The sequence below is a fragment of the Physeter macrocephalus genome, chromosome 4 (genome assembly GCF_002837175.3).
Source record: "Physeter macrocephalus isolate SW-GA chromosome 4, ASM283717v5, whole genome shotgun sequence".
Classification (NCBI taxonomy): domain Eukaryota; kingdom Metazoa; phylum Chordata; class Mammalia; order Artiodactyla; family Physeteridae; genus Physeter; species Physeter macrocephalus.
In genome coordinates this window covers 83,559,185-83,580,933 of record NC_041217.1, presented here as the reverse complement: position 1 = coordinate 83,580,933, position 21,749 = coordinate 83,559,185, and the positions used below count along the sequence as shown (strand labels likewise).

The following is a 21,749-nucleotide window of genomic DNA, read 5'->3' as shown; positions in this document are numbered from 1 at the left end:
ATGTGCAGTGTGTATCTGTTAATCCCAGACTCCTAATTTATTCCTCCCCTCCCATTCCCCTTTGGTAACCATAAGTTTGTTTTCTATGTCAGTGAGTCTATTTCTGTTTTGTAAATAAGTTCATTTGTATCATATTTTAGATTCCACATATAAGTGATATCATACGTATTTGTCTTTCTCTGGTGGTAGTCAGTTTTGAAACCAGGACTTTATTCTTTTTCAAGATTGCTCTGGCTGTTTGGGGTCCCTTGAAATTCCATATAAATTTTAGGGATTTTTCTATTTCTGCCCCAAAAAAGTTATTGATTTTTTTTTTTAATAGGGATTGCTTGAATCTGTAGATCACTTTAGGAAGTATCGCCATCTTAACAATATCGGCTTCTGATCCATAAACATGATCAGATTTATTTAGGTTTTCTTTAGCAGTGTTTTATAATTTTCAGAGTTAAAGTTTTATACTTCTTTTGTTAATTTTATTTCTAAATATTGTTTTTTTTGATGCTATAGTGAGTAGAATTATTTTATTAATTTTATTTTAAAGATCCTTCTTTTTAAAATTTATTTATTTGTTTATTTATCTCTGCAACGGGCCTTCGTTGCTGTGCATGGGCTTTCTCTAGTTGCGGCGAGTGGGGGCTACTCTTCATTGCAGTGTGCGGGCTTCTCATTGTGGTGGCTTCTCTTGTTGCAGAGCACGAGCTCTAGGCGCACGGGCTTCAGTAGTTGTGGCATGCAGGCTCAGGAGTTGTGGCTTGCAGGCTTTAGAGCTCAGGCTCAGTAGTTGTGGTGCACGGGCTTAGTTGCTCTGCGGCATGTGGGATCTTCCTGGACCACGGCTCGAACCCATGTCCCCTGCATTGGCAGGTGGATTCTTAACCACTGTGCCACCAGGGAAATCCCTTAATTTTACTTTCAGTTGTTCTTTACTAGTGTATAGAAATGCAGTGAGTTTTGTAATCTTGTATTCTGCACCCTTCTTGAACTCTTTTTCTGATAGTTTTCTAATCGAGCTCTAGTTCTAATAGTTTTAGATTCCTTATAATTTTCTAACTACAAGATCATGTCATCTACAAATAAAGATAATTTTACATCTTCCTTTCCAATCTGGATTCCTTTTTTTCCCCTTGCCTAACTGCTTTGCATTGAACCACACTAGTACAGTGTTGGAAAGAAATAGCAAGAGTGGATGTTCTTGTCTTGTTCGTGACTTTAGGGGGGAAGCAGTCTTTCACTATTAAGTATGGTATCAGCTGTGGATTTTTTGTAAATGCGATAGCTGAGATTTTACAGCATATGTTTGTGAGTCTTGAAGTCAAATGTGTATGCCCTCTCTAGATACTACTTAATGGCTTCAACTTTGTTGGAAACATTTCAATTGTTTAAAATAACAAATTACAATAATACTTTCTGTTTGCATAAAGGTGGGGCCTTTGTTGTTGCTTTATTTTAAGCTATATGAAAAGCAGTATCTGTATGATAAGTTCCCATTCTACTTTCATAGTTTACTCTTTTCATTCTATAATATTAAAAAATTTTAATGTTTTAATTTTGTAAGTGCATTATTGTAGAGAAATTAGAAAAGATGCAGTAAGCCAAGAGACAAAAATTTCAACCTTTAGTGGTTCTACCCCTCAAAGGTAACCTATTACATTTTGGTATATTTTGTATTTATTTATATATTTAATTTGTTAATTTTCTTTATGTATTTATTGACTACTGTCATAGGTACTCTGGTTACTGGGGATACAGTGCTGAATAAAACATTGTCCTTGCCCTCATGGAGGCTATAGTTTAGTGGTGGGAAATAGACATTAAGTAAATAATCACACAAATAATTATATAGTACAATTGAGAGAAATTCTATGAAGGGAAATGTAGTTTTGCAGTGTGTGTGTGTGTGTGTGTGAGAGAGAGAGAGAGAGAGAGAGCACGTGCGTGCACATGCATGTATGGACATGCATGTATCTCCTGACCATGTATGTCCTAATGCCTCTTGATTATACTCATATTTTCCTATTGCTATTACCCTTGTCCAGGCTGTCTTCATCACTTACATGGGCTACTAGACAACCTCCCTTTTATCTACTCTGGCCTCCCTCTAGTCTTTTTTCCAGAGTGATTTTTTTTCAGAACACAAATTTGATCATGCCACTCCCCTGCTCTTTAGTGGTTTCCCATGATTTAGAATTAAGGGTTAAATCCTTAATATGGCCTCTGAGCCTCTACCTGGGTTGTTCTCCTCTTCCTCTCTTCCTTTCTAGATTTGATCTTACACCATTTCTTCTTGCTTTTCTTGCACTAGCCCCACTGGCATCTTTTCAGCACTGGTTAAGAATGTTTCCTTCTAGCACAGGCCTTCACAATACTGTTCTCTTAGTCTGGAATGCTTCTCCACCACCCATTCATTTCGTTTAGTCAGTCCCTACTCATTTATTAGCTAACGTGTCACTTCTTCAAGGATGTTTTCCTCACCAGTCCCCAGTCTAGGTCAGATTCCTTTGTTATGTATTTTTATAGAAACCTATTTATTTTCTTCAGGATGCCAATTCAGTTTGAATTATGCATTCAGTGTCTGTTTCCTTCACTTGACTGCAAGGTCTGTGAGAGCAAGAACCATGTCTATTTTAACAGTCACCACTGCCTGGCTCAATAAGTACTTACTGAAAGAATGAATGAATATGTGCTACATATAGTTATGTTTCATATATAAACTTACGGACGTAGAGGAATACATATACTGTGTTCCATCAAATCTAAGACACTGTTGATTGAGAGATGCACTACTTTTCTGTACCTCAAAGAATGCTTCCAGTTAAACCATGATTTATCATGACTATCAGTTTTAAGACATATCCTAATTTCAAAGATGTTAATGTGAAAAAATATGCCTCTTAGAATCAGTGAAGTGTAATTGTTTTTAAGTGAGGTCATATTTAATTTGTAATCTGCTTTTTCACTTAGTATATTATGAAATATCTTTCTTTACAATGTCGATAAATATACTTTTACCCTATCATTTAAAATGCATAGTATTTCATTGTACAGGTTTTATCCTGGATTTTAAATGTTTCACCCTTTTTGTATGGAAAAGAAGTTCACATTTAAAATGTTCTCATCCACATTAATTTTTTTTTTTTCTATTTTGCCAATGCTGTATTTTGGCTTCCAGTTAGGTAGCTCCCACAGATTCAGAGTAATATCCTGCTATTTTCTAAAATTGTCTTGTGATGGCCGGCCAGATTTGGCCTGTAGGCCACAGTTTGCTGACCTCTGCTTTACACTCTTAAAAAATTGAGGACCCCCAAAGAGCCCTGTTTATATAGCTTATATCTATTAATATATATATTGCATTAGAAATTAAAACTGAAATTTTGGGGGAGGAGAGGTGAGAAGTAAGATTTCCTTGCTTAAAAGTTTCTTTCTAATTTCATCATTAAATATAGCCATTCTTATGTGGAGGGGGGATGGTTAAAAAAATTACCTCTTGTTTTACTTTCAGTAGGTCAGGAAAGAAGCAGATTGCTTTTTTGGATAGGGAGAATTGTGAAAGCAAACAGAAATGTGAACAATAAAGCTGGGGAACTTTTATTTTTTTAAATATTTATTTATTTATTTGGTTGTACTGGGTCTTAGTTGCGGGAGGCGGGCTCCTTAGTTGCGGCACGTGGGCTCCTTAGTTGCAGCAGGCGGCCTCCTTAGTTGTGGCATGCAGGCTCCTTAGTTGCGACATGTGGGCTCCTTAGTTGTGGTATGCAAACTCTGAGTTGTGGCATGCATGTGGGATCTAGTTCCCTGACCAGGGGTCCAACCTGGGCCCCCTGCATTGGGAGCACAGAGTATTATCCACTGTGCCACCAGGGAAGTCCCAAAACTGGGAAACTTTTAAAACAAAAGAATATACAGGCACATGTCTCATTAGCCATCAGAGCAATGACATCATCACACATCACCTCTGGAAATCTCTTACCCATGAGAAAGAAATGAAAAAGGCAAATAACTTCTTAGTATTATTATGAAAATAGTTTATATTTCATAGACTCCCTAAAAGGATCTTGGGGACCCCTCAGTGTTCCCCAGACCACACTTTGAGAACTGCTGGTCTAGTTCAAAGTAGGTATTCAATAAATATTGAATGGGGACTTCCCTGGTGGCACAGTGGTTAAGAATCGCCTGCCAGTACAGGGGACACGGGTTCGATCCCTGGTCCGGGAAGGTCCCACATTTCTCTAGGCCACAGAGAAACTAAGCCCACGAGCCACAACTGCTGAGCCTGCGTGCTACAGCTAATGAAGTCTGTGCACCTAGAGCCTGTGCTCCACAACAAGAGAAACCACCGCAATGAGAAGCCCGTGCACTGCAGCAAAGAGTAGCCCCTGCTCGCCACAACTAGAGAAAGCCCGTGCACAGCAATGAAGACCTAATGCAACTAAAAATAAAAATAAAAATTGAATGAATGAACATAGTACCTGCCCTTTATTGATGTGGGGATAGAGAAACTAAATTGTTTAATTTTATGGTATGAGCAGTTTAGAGTGGGGACAATTGACAAGAGCTAGAGTAGCCCAGGAAGGAAGAGGTTTATGGAAATTGTTTCCTAATCTCTTAAATTTGATAATGTATCAACAAACAAAACCTTGGTAATCCATGAAATAGTTTGTTGGAAATATTCTGTTCTGTCCTAGAAATCTCTTAAAGTTTTTTGAACTCTGTATCAGAAATCTACAAAAAAACAAAAAAGGTCACACAGAAAATTTTCAAAACTGAGTTTTCCTTGTAAATAACAGGTATAGTAACAAGGAAGTTACTGAATAAATATTTGGGAATTATCTGTGAGTGGGTTAGCATATATATTTATCTACAGATAAATTTCATTTGTATTGATCAAATAGTTAATTTCTTTGCAGTACCTTTCTTTTTTTTTGACTAGAGCTAATATTTATAATATTTTAGTGTAAAAGTTTTTAATAATTTACCTTTTCACTCCAAATCAATGTTTTGATGGTTTTGACATTTCAGATTCGTTACATTTCACAAACACAAGGCCTGCCAGCTGAATATCTTCTCAGTGCCGGAACAAAAACAACCAGGTTTTTCAACAGAGATCCTAATTTGGGGTACCCACTGTGGAGGCTTAAGGTCTGACTCCCTTGCTATACTATACTATTCATTCCTGTACTCCTTAATTCCAATTTGAATTCAAAGTTTAGTTATTAAATTCTTGAGGTGGAGGGGGGCAAAGGGAGGACAGTGGGAATGTTCGTTTGCAGGAGCAAATACTTTGAGAAATTATATCATTGTACCCGTATGGCCTTATCCTTAGTTAAAAAAACAAAACATTAAATGCCAGTTCAATTGGCTGAGGTTATTTTATATATTTGAATCAGCAGCTAAGAAGGGGGTATGGAGAGTAGTGCTTATCATTAAGTGATAGGAAGAACTAGAGTAATTTAGTAGTGGCTGTTTTTTAGAGAATTCTCAATAAATATGACAAAACAACACAATTTTATAACTGCCCATATTAAGATCTTACATATTTTCTTAAAACTAATAGATATCTGAGTAATTTGATTAACCTAGTGACTCTGTCCCTGAGCCTATTGAATAGTTAGTATTTGAAATATTGTTTCATTTGAAAGTAGCTTTTGGAGAAAAATGGTAATGTCTCTTCTTAACTGACATTCTTCAGGAACTTTGTTACATCATTGCTTGCACATTTATTTTATCATTGTTGAAAGGGTGGCCAGGTATCAAGGTCCCATCTCTCTACCGGAAGATTTTCTTGTCATAAATTACTTTCACGTTTGTGATCTATGGTTGGCAAGGTGACAACACTTGTATCTCTGTATTCTGACTTTAATTTAGAATAAAAGGTGAAAACATACAGATGGAATTTTTTAAAAATCTGTATTTTGTAGACACCTGAAGAACATGAATTGGAGACTGGGATCAAATCAAAAGAAGCTCGAAAGTACATTTTTAATTGTTTAGATGATATGGCTCAGGTAAGTATGGAAAGTTTCAGAAAGCCAGACATTTATGTATCTCTTTAATCAGAGATACACTTCCATTGGATATATTAAAGATAGATTCAATTTGTTATCGTCTAATATGTTTTCATTTTTTACATAAATACATTAATATTCTTCCACATATTAAAAGAATGTTTGAATCCTAGCAAAGGATATTTTTAGAATTATATATTTCTCCTTTGCTTTTGCTTAACTAGTCTTTTGCATGTCGGTATTTTGAAATATTTACGAAGGTTCCTTTCTTGTCCATTTTTTCTACTAAATAAATACTTACATAAGAGCTAACATTTATTTAGTGCTTTTGTTCCAAACTCTGTTTAAACACATACTATGTCATTTAATCTTTTCAGCAATAGAAACTATATTTAAGTAATAATCATTTTTGCTTAACTTCTTTGATCTGGATTTTGAATGAAAAGAGCTTATTCAGCTTTGTTCTACCAACAAACTGTACCAAATTGAAGATTTTAATTAGACAGTATAAGAAGAGCTTCCATTTGTGAAAAAATTTCCTCATGTTTTTCTCGAGCTCTCTTATCTATATATCTATATCTATATATACACATATATACACACACACTTATATATTATACATATGAATATTATATATATAAATATGTATACATAGTGCACATGTTTTTTTTTGTTTGTTTTTTTGTTTTTTTGTTTGTTTTTTCTCGGTATGCGGGCCTCTCACTGTTGTGGCCTCTCCCATTGCGGAGCGCAGGCTCCGGACGCACAGGCTCAGCGGCCATGGCCCACGGGCCCAGCCGCTCTGCGGCATGTAGTGCACATGTTAAATGTCAGCATTAAAGGTTGAGTGATGAAGTATAATATTTCTAAATTTTCCTTGTAAGGTGAACATGTCCACAGACTTAGAGGGAACAGATATGTTGGCAGAGAAGGCAGATCGAAGAGAATACATTGATCTGTTAAAAAAAATGCTAACAATTGATGCGGATAAGAGAATTACTCCTCTGAAAACTCTTAACCATCAGTTTGTGACAATGACTCACCTTCTGGATTTTCCACATAGCAATCAGTGAGTATAGTATGGTCTGGGGCATTTTGCCATGATGTGGTTTTCTGTTGAGTTACCATCTTACAGCTAAATGGAAGTATCACAAGAGTAGTGGCTTTGATACTTGCATATTTGGCTTACTGATGCTTTTCCTTCTCATTGAAAAATCATGAGATTAAAAATTAGATGTGTGAAAAAAAATTAGATGTGTATTTTTCCTTTTTATGGTTATAAAAACTCTTGGTTCATTTTCTCTGAAAGTACTCAGGGGTAAAAAACCATTGATCTGTATTTATCTTGAGTTATTTGCTATCTGTTTAAATCTCAGCATTTATTTCATTGAATTTTTAATCTCTTTTTTCAGTGTTAAGTCTTGTTTTCAGAACATGGAGATCTGCAAACGGAGGGTTCACATGTATGATACAGTGAGTCAGATCAAGAGTCCCTTCACCACGCATGTTGCCCCAAATACAAGCACAAATCTAACCATGAGCTTCAGCAACCAACTCAATACAGTGCACAATCAGGTATTCAGTAAATGATTTTGGAAACTCAGACCTAAGTGGGATAAAAACTAATAAGAGTACAGGGTGAGGTAAAGAAACCAGTCTTTGCTTTGGTGGTCTTGTTGCTTTGTAAGAATTTTCAGACTGATAATACCTACACATCATGTGCTGACAAAAATTAAATACAAAGGCCTAATCCATGCCCTCATAGTCTTAGCATAGCCAAATAAGTAGAACCTGGCTTCTGTACTACTTACTGCTGTTGATTGTACTGACTTCAGCCAAATGACTCTCTTTTTGTTAGATAGCTCTCATTACATGTATCGAAAGGTGTTTCCAATCATTTTTTTCTATGCTGTATATTAGGTCCTCAGAACTTACTCATCTGATAACTGGAAGTTTGTACCCTTTGACCACCTCCCTGGCCATCTCCTACCCTGCCCCACCAACTACTGATCTACTCTTTGTTTCTATGAATTCCAATAATTAACTTTAAGAGTGGTTTTGCATTTGTTTGCCCAATAGTGATATTTACATTTAATTTTGTTTCTGAAGATGTAAGTTTCCTAATTTCTTAGCTAGGTCTACTTTCTAAGTGGAAGATCATACGAGATTTGGTGGGATCTCACATCCAGTAACTTTTTGCAAAGAAAGAAGAGGTAGGGGTTTATTTATATAGCATCAACCAGAGCAGGACTGTTAGTTTATTCTTTGTTTTCTTTTTCAGCTTTATAATCTACCTTAAATTTAAGAGATAGGAAGAATTTCTTAAGCAGAGAGTTATTTTAAAGACAGTTAACATTGCATTTTAAAACTTCGTTCTTAGTTTTTCTGGATAGAATCTATGTATGTAAAAATGTTTATACCAGTATCCTTTTGTTTTTAGGCCAGTGTTCTAGCTTCCAGTTCTACTGCAGCAGCTGCTACTCTTTCTCTGGCTAATTCAGATGTCTCACTGCTAAACTACCAGTCAGCTTTGTACCCATCATCTGCAGCACCAGTTCCTGGAGTTGCCCAGCAGGGTGTTTCCTTGCAGCCTGGAACCACCCAGATTTGCACTCAGACAGATCCATTCCAACAAACATTTATAGTATGTCCACCTGCTTTTCAGAGTAAGTAGGGAAACTCCTATATCATATGGTATATATCAGACCTACCTGCTTTAGGCAGGTCCTAAGTATCTAGTTGTTTAGTTTTGATCTTTGACAAGTTTAAACTCAGTCTTTGATTATGAAGATAACTGAATTAGGTTGACCTTTTTTATGTTGGTTATTTGTCTAATTATGATGCTCTCTGACACGTAGGCATTCAATTAATGTTTCCTTATTTGAACTGCCTGATAACCAGTTTTCTTGCCCATTGAGACCTTGTACTGATGTCCTATATCTAGCATAAACACGTATCTCTCAATGTGCAGAGTATATACATCTTGAAAAAACTTGTTGGAAACAGAACTGCTATATATTGAATCTTATTCCTTGTATCATTCCATTATAAAATAAAATTAGTATTCTAAATAAAAGGTAATTTTATTAAAAAATATAAAAATCATGTTTAAGAAGGTAGAAACCTCTTAAGTTACATTCAGAAGTAAAGATCATTACTGAACTGAAAAATTCTACAGGCTGAGGTATTCCTGTGGGTAAGGCATTAAGATTATCTGCTTCAGCTTATGAATTATATTGTTCCTGCAAATTCCTATCAATAGAGGAACAGAATAGCTGAAGAAGGGGGCTCTCACCTGATGTGTTGCAATAAGATTTTAATTTTCACATTTCCATCCTTCCTCATTTTCTCATTGTTGTTCCGTGTTTTTTGATCTGGTGAGCTATTTAAAAGGTTAAATAAATTATTTTAAGGATATATTCTGATGACATCTTGACTTTCCCAATGGAAAGTCAATGTCACTGCCCTCTGGGAATAAACCAGGATTCAGGCTTCTCATAGCAGTTCACAAAGAAGCAGTTAGCATTTTTATCTTTTTACTTCAGTTACTTATTGACTGTGACTCTTGTTTGTTTGGTTTCTGACAGAGTCAGAGCAAGCAGAAGGAAAAGAGGGGCTAGGGGAGACTGAGAGATTACCGGGAGGGCAGGAGAGTGATAGCAATGTAAATCAGGGAGAAACCACAGGGAGAGCGGAGGAGCAGATTCAAAACCCGTAAATGCAAATTTAGCCTAATTTACCCAATTATTTTTTGCATATGCTTCATAATAGTAAATTCTATTCTTTGGGTTGTCATATGTTGAGCGATTCTTCTACTGAACTTAGCAAATAGCTACCCCTCTCCCCTTCACCTTTCCCAAAGTGAGTTTCATTGGAACAGTTTTCAGATGTGCGACTGAAGTTTTCTGCTTCTTCTCAGATGATATTTAAGAGATGAGGCAGAAGAACTTTCAGTTCCTTTAACAAAATAAAATGTAAGGAGAAGAGGTAGAGGGGAAAAGTGGTTTAACCTCTTTTGGTATGATTAGGTAAGTATAAGCTTTGGAAATTTTTTTCCTATTTAGGAAGTCTAAATAACCTGAGGAGCTAGATAGAGCAAATTTTAAAATTTACAAATGAAAGGGAGTTTTAAAATTAAAGTGATGAAGTAATGAAAACTGATATGTATTACTTACTACATGCCAGATAATGTTCTAAGTGCTTTTACATATATTAATTCATACTCACAAACAGCCCTGGGAAGTGGATAATGTCATTATGCCCAATTTATAGGTGAGAAAACTGATCGTGATACCCTCATTTGCCCAGTTTTTATGCCCAGTCAGAGGTAGTGGCATGATTTGAACCCAGGCAGTGGTTCCATAGCTTATACATCTTGAAGTGTTACACTCTGTACTGCCTTTCAGTGTCTAAACTCAAAGAGCTGTAGGGAGTTGTCGGTTCATTTGCCAACCACAGCCATATGCTGGTTTCTGCCCAGCAGGCCTCTCTACCAGGTTGCCTACTTTTCTTTCACCATCTGCTCTTTCACAAGAGGCCTGCACTTAGAGGAGAATAGACCCTCCCTCATCCATTTGACAGCTTTACTCTTCTTGCCATACTTACATGGTTTTTTTTAATTTAAAGGGCTATGTTCAACAAAAACAAAAAACAAAACAAATAAAAACAAAACTTTAATCCTTTTAGTTCAGGGTTCAGGGAGAACCTTCCCAAAGTGTTGCCTTTTGTTAATTCTTTGTTTCCACTTGGGGTTCCCTGAAAAAGCTAGTTTTAAACTAGCTTGACTGCTGTGGCTTAGCCTAAATTACTATAGCAATCTAATACTTAATTAGAGTCACATTTGTGGGTCAGTATATAAATACTACTTTCTATAGTATTCCAGTTGACCAAAATAGATAGACATTTTGCTCAGTGGAAACTATAATTCTGTAATTTTGTCCTCTTTTATTTCATCATCCTGGGACACAAAGATGAGCTTCTATAGTGAACATTCGTAAATTTTGCCGTAGGAGGCTATTGCGATAATGTTGTCTTGTAGTTAGCCATGGAAATATAGACAAGAATCCTTGATGTTACTTAGCTTTCTGATTAGATAGCGTTGCCTTAGGAAGAATGGCTGGCAATTTTTTTTTTTTTTAATCTGGATACCTGGATTTGTTTCCTTTTCTTTTTATGTAAGTAGCACTTTAAAAAAAGTTATTATTAGACTGTTGTAATTCTGATTTTACTAGTCTCTTTTACTTTGTACATTTCTGGATTATGTTTTCCTATGTGACAGTTAGTTACTAAATTACTTAAATTACTGAAATGCAAAATTAGAAGACTTAACTTGCTGAAAACAACAATATTAGAGTTCATGAGTTATGCTCATTTGATACCTCCATAGTAATATTCAGAGAAATTAGTTGGTGATAGCCTAGAAAATGTCACTGAAGGAATATTCTAATTAAAATGGCTGGTATCCTCACTTAACAAAACACAAGCATCAGTGAATCAGAGGCATTATAGAAACTTAAATTCTTTACCTTGAAAGCTTTGATAGGGTAGGTTTAAAAGAAAGCTTTGAAGGTTCTCTTCTCAAGTCTTGGCAAAAGGGAGAACTATCTTGAGCCCCTCTTTTCTCCAGAATGAGATACTCCTGATTGCAGGAAACATTTATACAGCATTTGTGCCCAGAGGATAATGAATAAAACGATAAAGAGACATTGTCACTGTTCTAAAGGCAACAAAAAGTTCTTAATTTTCCTAGCTTTCCATTAGCTTGAGAAGAGCTTTAGAAAGCTGTCAGTGACGAGAGCAGATTTCTAAAATAAGTACAAAAAAGTGTTTCTGTAAACCACAATGTCTACTTTTAAAATATTTTTATCCTAGGCATAATTCCTTCAGTTCACATTACTGGTTAAAGATAAAATATATGACTAATTTGTGAACTAGGTTATATATTTTTGAGGTGTTGGGTAAAAACATCCCCTTAAAATATTCTAAACAAAAGGGTAACTAAGATAATAAATTATTGAGCTTTTCATAATGTTTCTTATCTAATTAACCAAAAGTTATAAAGTCTTTGCTTTTAATAGATTACACTTTTTAAATGCTTAAGTTTTTTTTTTTTCCCCTCTAGGATTAAAAGCTGAACATAACTTACTAAGCGAAGGTTTTTTGTTTGTTTGTTTTTGCCTCTACCGTTAATGGGAGTGGGATGAGTGTTGTGTTTTAAGCTTTGTTGGATAAAAAAAAAATTTTTTGAATTTCCTGAAGCCAGCCCTCCCTGTCAGGCATCTTTCCATTAATCCAACCTGAAGGGAATCAAGTCTCCCTTTTCTTAACTTCCCGGACTTCGGTGAAACGCCTTTGTCTTAAGTGTGAACTAAAACCTGGGTGGTGGATTTTTCGAACAGAAAAGCTAAAAACAAACCAAAAAACCCCCAAACAATTAGTACCCCCAGACCTAGCAAAGCAATATAACTTTGATGTTACTTTTTACAGCTGGACTACAAGCAACAACAAAGCATTCTGGATTCCCTGTGAGGATGGATAATGCTGTGCCAATTGTACCCCAGGCACCAGCTGCTCAGCCACTACAGATACAGTCGGGAGTTCTTACACAGGTAAAAGACAGAGCAGCTTGGATACTCAATAGTGCTAAAGTTCTCTGAAGCACTGTTGAGAATCAGATATTTTGTCCTAGAAAATGGTATTTGCTTTGACTGTTAGATCTTTCTTGGTCACGATTCAGTGGACTTAAAATGAAACATCTATAATGGAATGACATACTCATTCCTAACACTATTGCAACTCTGCCAGTGACTTCCTTAGACTTGGAGACATAAATATCCAGACTTTGACAAATTGTTTACTGAGTAAATTTAATTTTGTGGGATGAAGTTAATTTTTTATCTTGATCCTCTTAAAGGTATAGGACACATATAACAACATTTTGATTCTAAAAGTAAAAGGTTCCCCTTTTGCTCTCTTAATGTCCCCATTACTCACTCTTTGAGAATTTCATCACAGTTGAGAGGCTGGATTATATCAGGATTCCTCTTCGAGTATTACATTCCTTCATTCCTTGTGTTTAACTAGGCTGTAGAAAGGTTTAAAACTTTATCCCTGCCATGCAAAATGCAGCTAAGATGGTCAAGAAACTCATGAAATATTCATATAAGCAACAAATACTATATTTTTAATTCTGTGTATAAATGTTTGTGGCCCATGACACATAGCAAATCTGAAATCCAAAACCCTGATTTTGTGAGTAGGAAGAGGAAGAATTCTTAATACATGCCTTTGTTAACTGAGTTTTTAGAACTGATCCTCTGAATCTGGCCCAAGAAGGATTCCCATACTTTTTTGCTTTAGGCCATTGACATTTGACCTAGTGGGCCAATGCTGTGCGGAGTTGAAGGGGAAAGATGTGTTTGGTACATGCATTTTAAGTGATATGAAATTACTGCTTATTGTTGGTAATAACTTGGGGGGAATGAAAACCCTTCTGAATCCAGATAACCTGCCTCCGTGTTTGTTTCACTCACCTGCCTAATCTACATTTCAGGGAAGCTGTACACCACTAATGGTAGCAACTCTCCACCCTCAAGTAGCCACCATCACACCGCAGTATGCGGTGCCCTTTACTCTGAGCTGCGCAGCCGGCCGGCCGGCGCTGGTTGAACAGACTGCCGCTGTACTGGTAATTCCCCTCACTTGATTGTGTTACTAACGGAGTTACTTTGGTTTCTTTCTTTTTTTTACTTTTTCCTGTTTGTTTTTGTTCTGTTTTCTTCTGGTTTTCTCATTTTTCAAAAAAAAATTTTTTTAACTTAGTCTTTGCAGAGGGCATGGAAGCATGTGCCATCTTGTGGCTGTGTTCTTGCTACATCTTTAATGTCTCATTGTTTTCCTCCCCAACATTTGCTGAAGCACTGTTTGACTCTGATGTTCAGTGTGGCTCTGAAAGGGGTCAGACCCCTTGATTCTTCTTTGCCAGCCTAGTGTGATAAAAGCTCTTGGTGTAGCCTCAGAAGAGCTTCAACACTGTTATGTTTCTCTGCCCTATCTTTTACCCTCTGAACCTTGAGAATGAAGGAAATGGCCTTTAGTTTGGCTCTGCTACAGGTACCGGATGGCCAAAATTGGAACTCCTTGGCAAGTTAGCTTCCTTCTTTATTGACTGTTTTAAGCTTCTAAAACTTTTGTGTATGTAGAAATGTTTAAGATGCTTTTACTTTATTTCCTTATTAGTTGACATTAACTTTCCCTCTACGAACACATGAAGATAACTCTTTGCCACTTATGATCAGTGGCAGCTTATATCTTCCATTTAAACATCTTCCCTTTAGAGCCTTTTTAGATCATATTTCATTTGTTGGTTGAAATCAAAGGTGAACTTGTTTATAGGGGTTTTGGAGAAATTAATTATTTTACAAATAGGTCTTTATACAAAGGTGAGAATATGACTGAAAAACTTTATGCAAGAATATCTTTGTTATCAAAAGTCACGGGGAAAATTTATTAAATATAGCAGCAAGTGTAGTGTGGGTTTTAGAGATAGGAAAACAAACAAATAGGACTTTGAGGTATATTTCAGCATTTGTAACCTTAATAGTGATTTTTGGATGTGTTTGGTTTATTTGGGGGAGTTAGAATTATTTATTTGACATCCAGCATTTTATAATTTAAAATTTAAAATTAGATAAGCATTTGAAAACCTAATTGATACTGTTGACCCCTGATATTTCTCCATCTTTCAGAGTGGCTTTAAATTTCTTTTGTTGTTTCTCAAGGACTCGTGTGAGTGAAAAACACTTTCAGAATACATACTTGAGTTGCTGGAATTTCTTTGGTTTTCAATTTAAGAGTCTTTGTCACTGCCAAATTAATTACATCATAAGCATAAGCCCTGAGTGTGAGGGAGTCAGATGTATTTCCAACTTGATTGATCCAAGCCACTGGTTTTAACTTGCACACGTATAGTTTTGAGGTTGGGAATGTTAGTTGACACTTCTCCTTTGCTGCTTCTCTTAAGTTTGCACTAGCCATTTGCGAAGCTTTGCGTATTTTTGTTCTTCCTCTGTCAAAACAGTTCGTCGCTTGGAACGCCAGATTTCTGCCTCACGTTGAAATGTTATTTCTTGCTTTGTATTAAACTACATGCTTTGTCTTGTGCAGGTGTTGGCTTATGGAAAGACGCATGGTGTGACTTAACATACTTCTCTTATTTTTTGTTTTGTTTTGTTTTGTTTTGAATTCTGCTTATGGTAGCAGACGTGTTTGCAGTTTCTCTGATTTGAAGGCTTCTAGTTTGGAACCGGTATTTGTAACAAGTGGATCTGTTACTTGCAGAAATATTTTTAAAACAGTGTGTTGATGGCCTTGCAGTTTGGAATTCAAGAAACAGAACCATATGTACCCAAGCATTGTAGGTGATTGTACTGTGGAATTCAGGTTTAAAAAGCAGACTTTCAAATCTGTTCCCATTTTTCTAGGAAATGCCACAATTTCCGTAAGAAGTACAGAAAACATATTTGTTGCTATTTATTGCAAGTGGCATGGCTTGTTAAGAACTACAAACAATGTATTTTCCTTTAGTGATTAGTTTTTATGTCGAGTTATGTTTCTACAAATGATGCATATTTAGGGAACTACTAAAAACAAAATATGGTACTCTCCGCATCTATTTCTTAAATATTTTTCTTATTGCATTTTAAAAAAATGCTATCACATGGCTATAAATGATGAAGTTAGCTTTCTCTTGCTGGCATTAAGCTTGTTTGCCAAAGGATTTTGGCCTTTGGTCATCCACATCTGGCTCCATTTTCCAAGTACTACCGTTTTAAAAAGGAACAATTCTCCTCTTTGTGTTATGGGTTGAATTGACCTGATGTCTTTTATCTGATTGGCACTCAAATTTTTAAATTCCTATTTTTAATCTCAAGAGAGTTGTCTTAACTCTTTCTTGGGATGTGTTTAGACTCTTTGCAAAAATGTTACTCCAGCATTTAACTAGAGCTTACTTCTGAACTTTCAGACTCCTTTACTCTGCCGTATAATAGAAACTCTTAACCACAGGGATCTTCTTTTCTTTAATACCCTGCTGGTCAGGTTATGGAGGTGGCCAAGAGAAGGCAGCGTGTTCTTTTTCCCTGTTCATAAGACTTGTAACCTTGAGCCCCTCTGACCTTTCTTTTTTTAATCTCTGCAAGTTAACAATCTACAAGAAACTTCTTTTAAGATACGAATTTTTCTTTCATCTAAAAAACAGAAGAAAAAGCCAAGCATGAGTCAAGTCTGGATCTTTTTGTGTTTGTTTCCTTACAGCAGGCTTGGCCTGGAGGAACCCAACAAATTCTCCTGCCTTCAACTTGGCAACAGTTGCCTGGGGTAGCTCTACACAACTCAGTCCAGCCCACTGCAGTGATTCCAGAGGCCATGGGCAGTGGCCAGCAGCTCACAGACTGGAGGCAAGTGCCCTGTGTTCCTCTCTGGGAGAATTTGCAAGGGCAGATCCCTTAGGGAAGGAGCACTTGAGGATTTGGTGAGACAGGAAGAAGGTAAAGGAAAGGAGAGATTTGTCTCTGTGTGAAATCCTTGAAGAAAAGAATCCATATGAATATGGCTAGGAGATGGAGTTATAAGAAAACTTTGAATACAGGAAAACAGTAGGTTCTAAGTTCAGGAATTATTTACTTCAGATTTTTTTTTAAAAAATTATTATTTATTTATTTTTGGCTGCGTTGGGTCTTCGTTGCTGCACGCAGGCTTTCTCTAGTTGCAGCGAGCGGGGGCTATTCTTTATTGCAGTGTGCGGGCTTCTCATTGCAGTGGCTTCTATTGTTGTGGAGCACGGGCTCCAGGCACGTGGGCTTCAGTAGTTGTGGCTCGTGGGCTCAGTAGTTGTGGTGCACGGGCCTAGCTGCTCTGCGGCATGTGGGATCCTCCAGGACCAGGGCTTGAACCCGTGTCTCCTGCACCATCAGGCAGACTCTCAACCACTGCGCCACCAGGGAAGTTCCTACTTCAGATTTAAAGAAAGTCTTACGCAATAATAAACCATACAGTGAAAACCCCTAAAGCCTTATAATCCAGGTACCCAACTATAAGAATAAAACACAGCTTTATGTGGTTGTTTTAATTGCTTTTAGTACCTATTTGGTCCTGACTTCCCAGTGTTTTCAACATTCATGCTTCTCTTTCTGATGATACAGGAATGCCCACTCTCATGGCAACCAGTACAGCACTATTATGCAGCAGCCATCCTTGCTGACTAACCATGTGACATTGGCCACTGCTCAGCCCCTTAATGTTGGCGTTGCCCATGTTGTCAGACAACAACAATCCAGTTCCCTCCCTTCAAAGAAGAATAAGCAGTCTGCTCCAGTCTCTTCTAAGTAAGTCTCTGTTAGGGCTGATAGTTAAAACTGCCAGTTTGAAAGATATGTCACCTGGCATTTAGAGTGTTGGAGTATAGACACTTTTGGTATGAAGCAGCAAGAAGCTGCCAAATTGAAAAGAGCTAACCTTCGGGCATGCATACAGAGGTGTTCTGGTTATGGTAATCCTTTCTCTCTGCTGCCACTTTGAATCCAGCCTTCTTTTGGCTGATGTTTTTATTTTTCTGCCCACTTCACAGAGTGAAATTTAACCATGGGGTAAAGGACATACAAAAATAAAATCTATATTCTAATTTTGGTGTTCTTGTCCTGGAAACCCTGGCTAGAGTGGTTAGTTTAGTTTTTATTGGGACTTTTATAGTTAAGTGTATTGGCTTAATAATTTGGTAAGAAGGAATCAAAGAACAAATTGGAAAGAGTTCTGGGGAAAAGATATCTAGTTTTGGGGACCAAGCACTGAATGATCTTTCATGTGACCTTTTCCTACAGGTCCTCTCTGGATGTTCTGCCTTCTCAAGTCTATTCTCTGGTTGGGAGCAGCCCCCTCCGTACCACATCTTCTTATAATTCCCTGGTCCCTGTACAAGATCAGCATCAGCCAATCATCATTCCAGATACTCCCAGCCCTCCTGTGAGTGTCATCACTATCCGCAGTGACACTGATGAGGAAGAGGACAACAAATATAAGCCCAATAGGTAAGACAGGTGAATGGTTCCCTAGCTCTGTGGCTCCTGCCCTTGGTCTTAGTCTGTTGGTTTCACACAAGTGGCTCAATCTTGGCTATGAAAGGAAGGACTAAAAAGGGGTGTTTAGGAAGCATGGCTGTGGTGAGTGAGCCAGAACACTCAAGTTTCCATAACTGAGCATTGTCAGGTTTTCTGTAATATTATACATGTTCATCAGTTAAATCAGTCGTTCAGATACATTAGATGGAAGATATAGATTACGTTGTCAGGCTGTTCTGGCTTGGAATGCACATTATATACTACAGATATGATCCCCTGCCTTTAAGGAACTTTAGAGTCTGAAAACAGATACTGTAACAGAAGCATGTAAAAAACAATTAATTGGGACAAGTTGGTAGATATGAGATTATATGAAATTCGTGTAATATTTTAATCTGAACAGACCTCTTTGGAAGAGGTAGAACTTTAAGTAGGGCTACCTTCTTTTCCCCTCTCTGCTATATGGTCATTCAACTTAAGAATTTAAGTACCAGATTATTTCCTCTTATCCCAGCACCTTAATCCAAGTCCTTAATTGGGCAGTTAACTAAGAGAGATAGGTTACATTTAAGAACTGTGATACACACCTCTCTTGGTGTGAACATAGTCAGTTGCCTTGATTGTTCTGTGTTCTTCTTCATTGCGTTTTTGGTGTTAGGCATATAGAAGAGGCAATAACTCTACTTTTACCTGAGGAGGAAGGATTCACGCATGAAAGTAACTTAGGAGACTTAACAGAGTCATGTGTAAATGAAGTTTAAATGAACTTGAAAGAGTAAATTTAGAATGAAATACTTCAAAAGTGCTATTTACAAATGGTATTTACAAATGGCTATTTACAAATGGTAAATAGACTTGAAACTGAGTTTTGAAAGTGGTCATTGAACTGATTTGGGGAAGAAAAAAGTAAACTTTCCAGTGAAGAAAAGTGGCCTAGTACTGACAAAAATTATATAACCAGCAGGATTGCTTTGACCAGAGGCAAGCCTATTAAAAATTAAGGAAAGGTAAAGTTAGTAAGGTAGGGATCATTTTGTGAAGAAACTTTTTTTAAAAACACCTATAGTGAGAAGTTTGATTCGATACAGTAAAGAACCATTTATACTCTAGCAGGGTGATAAGAAAATAAAGTAGTGTTTGAAGAATACTGTTGAAATAACTGCGAATGGGAATGGCTAAGAGGCAACATAGAATAGTTGCTAGAGGTGTGTACTTTGGAGTCATTCTGTCCTGGATCTGAATCCTGTCTTCACCACTTACCACTTGTGTGACCTTGGTCAAGTTTCTTAATCTCCATCTCCCTCTGCCTCAGTTACCTTATCTGCAAAACAGGGATAAAGTACCTACTTCATGGAAGTGTTGTGAGGATTCAGTGAGATATGTGTAGAGTGTAAGAATAGTGCCTGATGCATAATAAGCAGTCAGAAATTTGTTGCTGCTACTGTTGTTATTATTACTATCATCATGATTATCATCATTTTTATTATGGGAAGACCAGAGACCAGCAAAGAAACATTGCTAAAAGGGGGTTGAATTTTCATGTATTTTCTTCTCCTCAGCTCTAGCCTGAAGGCAAGGTCTAATGTCATCAGTTATGTCACTGTCAATGATTCTCCAGACTCTGACTCTTCCTTGAGCAGCCCATATTCCACTGATACCCTGAGTGCTCTCCGGGGCAATAGTGGACCGCTTCCGGAGGGTCCCGGCAGAGTCGTGGGGGATGGCACTGGCACCCGCACCATCATCGTACCTCCACTGAAAACTCAGCTTGGTGACTGCACTGTAGCAACCCAGGCCTCAGGTGAGTTTCTTCACAGCCGGAGTTGAATTCTCCTTTGATGTGTGTATCTTTAGTATTTTGCTATAACCTACTTTTGCCAATGGTACAGACCAGTGGCGTAGATTTTCCTAAAAATTGCCTACGTCAGAAATCAGTTCCTTGTGATGTGAAATTATTTTTGGCCATCAGTTTATCTTCCTGTGTTTATTTTGCTTGGATCAATATAAAAGTGAGTTTGTAGTCTCAGTAATACACTCACTGTTGATGGGAGAAGGTAGATACGACTTATGTTAGATGGCAGGTAGAATTAACAGGCAGGTTTTTTTGCCACAGGTGATTCAGATTTGACAATCCAGAAATGAACAGGAACTGATAATATTAAAAGTGATTGCAAAAGTTTTTTTGGAAAACAATATGTACTTTAGATCTTTTCTCGCCCAGTGGCATAGTGGTGATGCTTTTGTGGGTTGTATTATCAACCAAATTACTTCCATCTGTTTTGCTCTGTGAGATTCTGGGTTTAGGTTCCCTGGTTCAGTTATTGGGTAATGAAATGCTAACTGCAGTAACAAGCCCCAGTTTTCGTGGCTTAACATAATAGAAATTTATTTCTTAGTCACATGAGTTCCCAGTGCAAGTGCTCCTGGTTGGTAGGCCTGGCAGCGAGTTAAGGATCAGAGCCTCGGAATCCTCGGCATCCGATCAGAAGGAGAAGGAAAGTATGGAGGAGGCACACACAGTTTTTAACCTCTTTAGCCCCGGAAATAGTGAAAACTCATCACATGGCCCCACCTAGAGGCAAGGGGGTCCAGAAAAATGTAGTCCTTGTCTAGGCAGCTCTTTTCCAGTGGCAACTCTATACACCAAAGGCGAGGACTGTGAAATTTTGGCATTGATATAGCCATCTCTTCGTACTTTTATAAATTAGTGTTTTACCATGAATTATAATACTGCCGAAGACATAAACAGTGTTCTAGTTTGAGGGTGACGTGTGGTTCTTCTCCTGAGAAGTAGACAACTGTCCATTGCAGACAGGGCAAACCTTCCTGATGCCAGGCTACTGAGAAACATTATTAGGAGCTCTGTCCACTATTGGATCCAAAGAAAATAGGTTGTTCCACAAGTCACTGAATAAATGCTCCAGTTTTCCTAGTGGGACCACAGAAGAAAGCAAAATTTTGAAAATTGATCATGCGTATATTCAGCTGCACTTTCTGCAGTTTCTTAGAATTTGAAGACAGTGAATGCCCAACAAGATATAATCTTGTCTTCCTTTAAACCCCTTTGACACCTAAATGTTCCTAAATATTACCAGTATCTTACTCAGCTTCACATTGTCATTTCTGTACTTGTTTAATCCCTTCCTACATAAACTCTAGGCTCCTTGAGAGCAGGGACTGTGTCTTACTTGTGTTTATATTTCTAATAGTACCTTTCACATTACTGGAGATTAGATAATATTTACTGAAGTGAACCTTTTGAAGATCCTTTATGGAGCTTTGTAGAAAGACAGAAAAGAAATGGATAATACAGTTTTTGTTCTTCTAGTGTAAATGTAATTGAGGAAATAAGATACACATGAAACCTTAACTCTTGCAAACCTCATACAAACATGGACTGATTAATATGATGCCATCTGAGGTTTAGCTCAGTGATACTGAGTCCATGTCTGCTCATAACTAAAGCCTGACCCTTTCTTAGGTCTCCTAAGCAGTAAGACCAAGCCAGTGGCTTCAGTGAGCGGGCAGTCATCTGGATGCTGTATCACCCCCACAGGATATCGAGCTCAGCGTGGGGGCACCAGCGCAGCACAGCCACTCAACCTTAGCCAGGTAAGCACTAGGGGCTGCTGCC

At 37.4% G+C, this 21,749-nt stretch overlaps 1 protein-coding gene across 4 annotated transcripts in view; it reads left to right on the top strand.

Moving 5' to 3' along the window:
- Positions 1 to 21,749, top strand: part of HIPK1 (homeodomain interacting protein kinase 1) — a 47,865-nt gene that overhangs the window by 21,781 nt on the left and 4,335 nt on the right. For 2 of the 4 annotated variants that reach the window (XM_024119660.3, XM_028488978.2), the window contains exons 4-15: positions 5,017 to 5,136; positions 5,916 to 6,002; positions 6,887 to 7,071; positions 7,415 to 7,577; positions 8,443 to 8,668; positions 12,489 to 12,610; positions 13,555 to 13,689; positions 16,317 to 16,459; positions 17,204 to 17,386; positions 17,879 to 18,085; positions 19,675 to 19,916; positions 21,597 to 21,727. In XM_024119660.3, the coding sequence (XP_023975428.1) occupies positions 5,017 to 5,136; positions 5,916 to 6,002; positions 6,887 to 7,071; positions 7,415 to 7,577; positions 8,443 to 8,668; positions 12,489 to 12,610; positions 13,555 to 13,689; positions 16,317 to 16,459; positions 17,204 to 17,386; positions 17,879 to 18,085; positions 19,675 to 19,916; positions 21,597 to 21,727 (1,944 nt within the window). The remainder of the gene's footprint in view (positions 1 to 5,016; positions 5,137 to 5,915; positions 6,003 to 6,886; positions 7,072 to 7,414; positions 7,578 to 8,442; positions 8,669 to 12,488; positions 12,611 to 13,554; positions 13,690 to 16,316; positions 16,460 to 17,203; positions 17,387 to 17,878; positions 18,086 to 19,674; positions 19,917 to 21,596; positions 21,728 to 21,749) is intronic. The other 2 variants (XM_024119661.3, XM_024119662.3) reach the window with 2 other exon arrangements.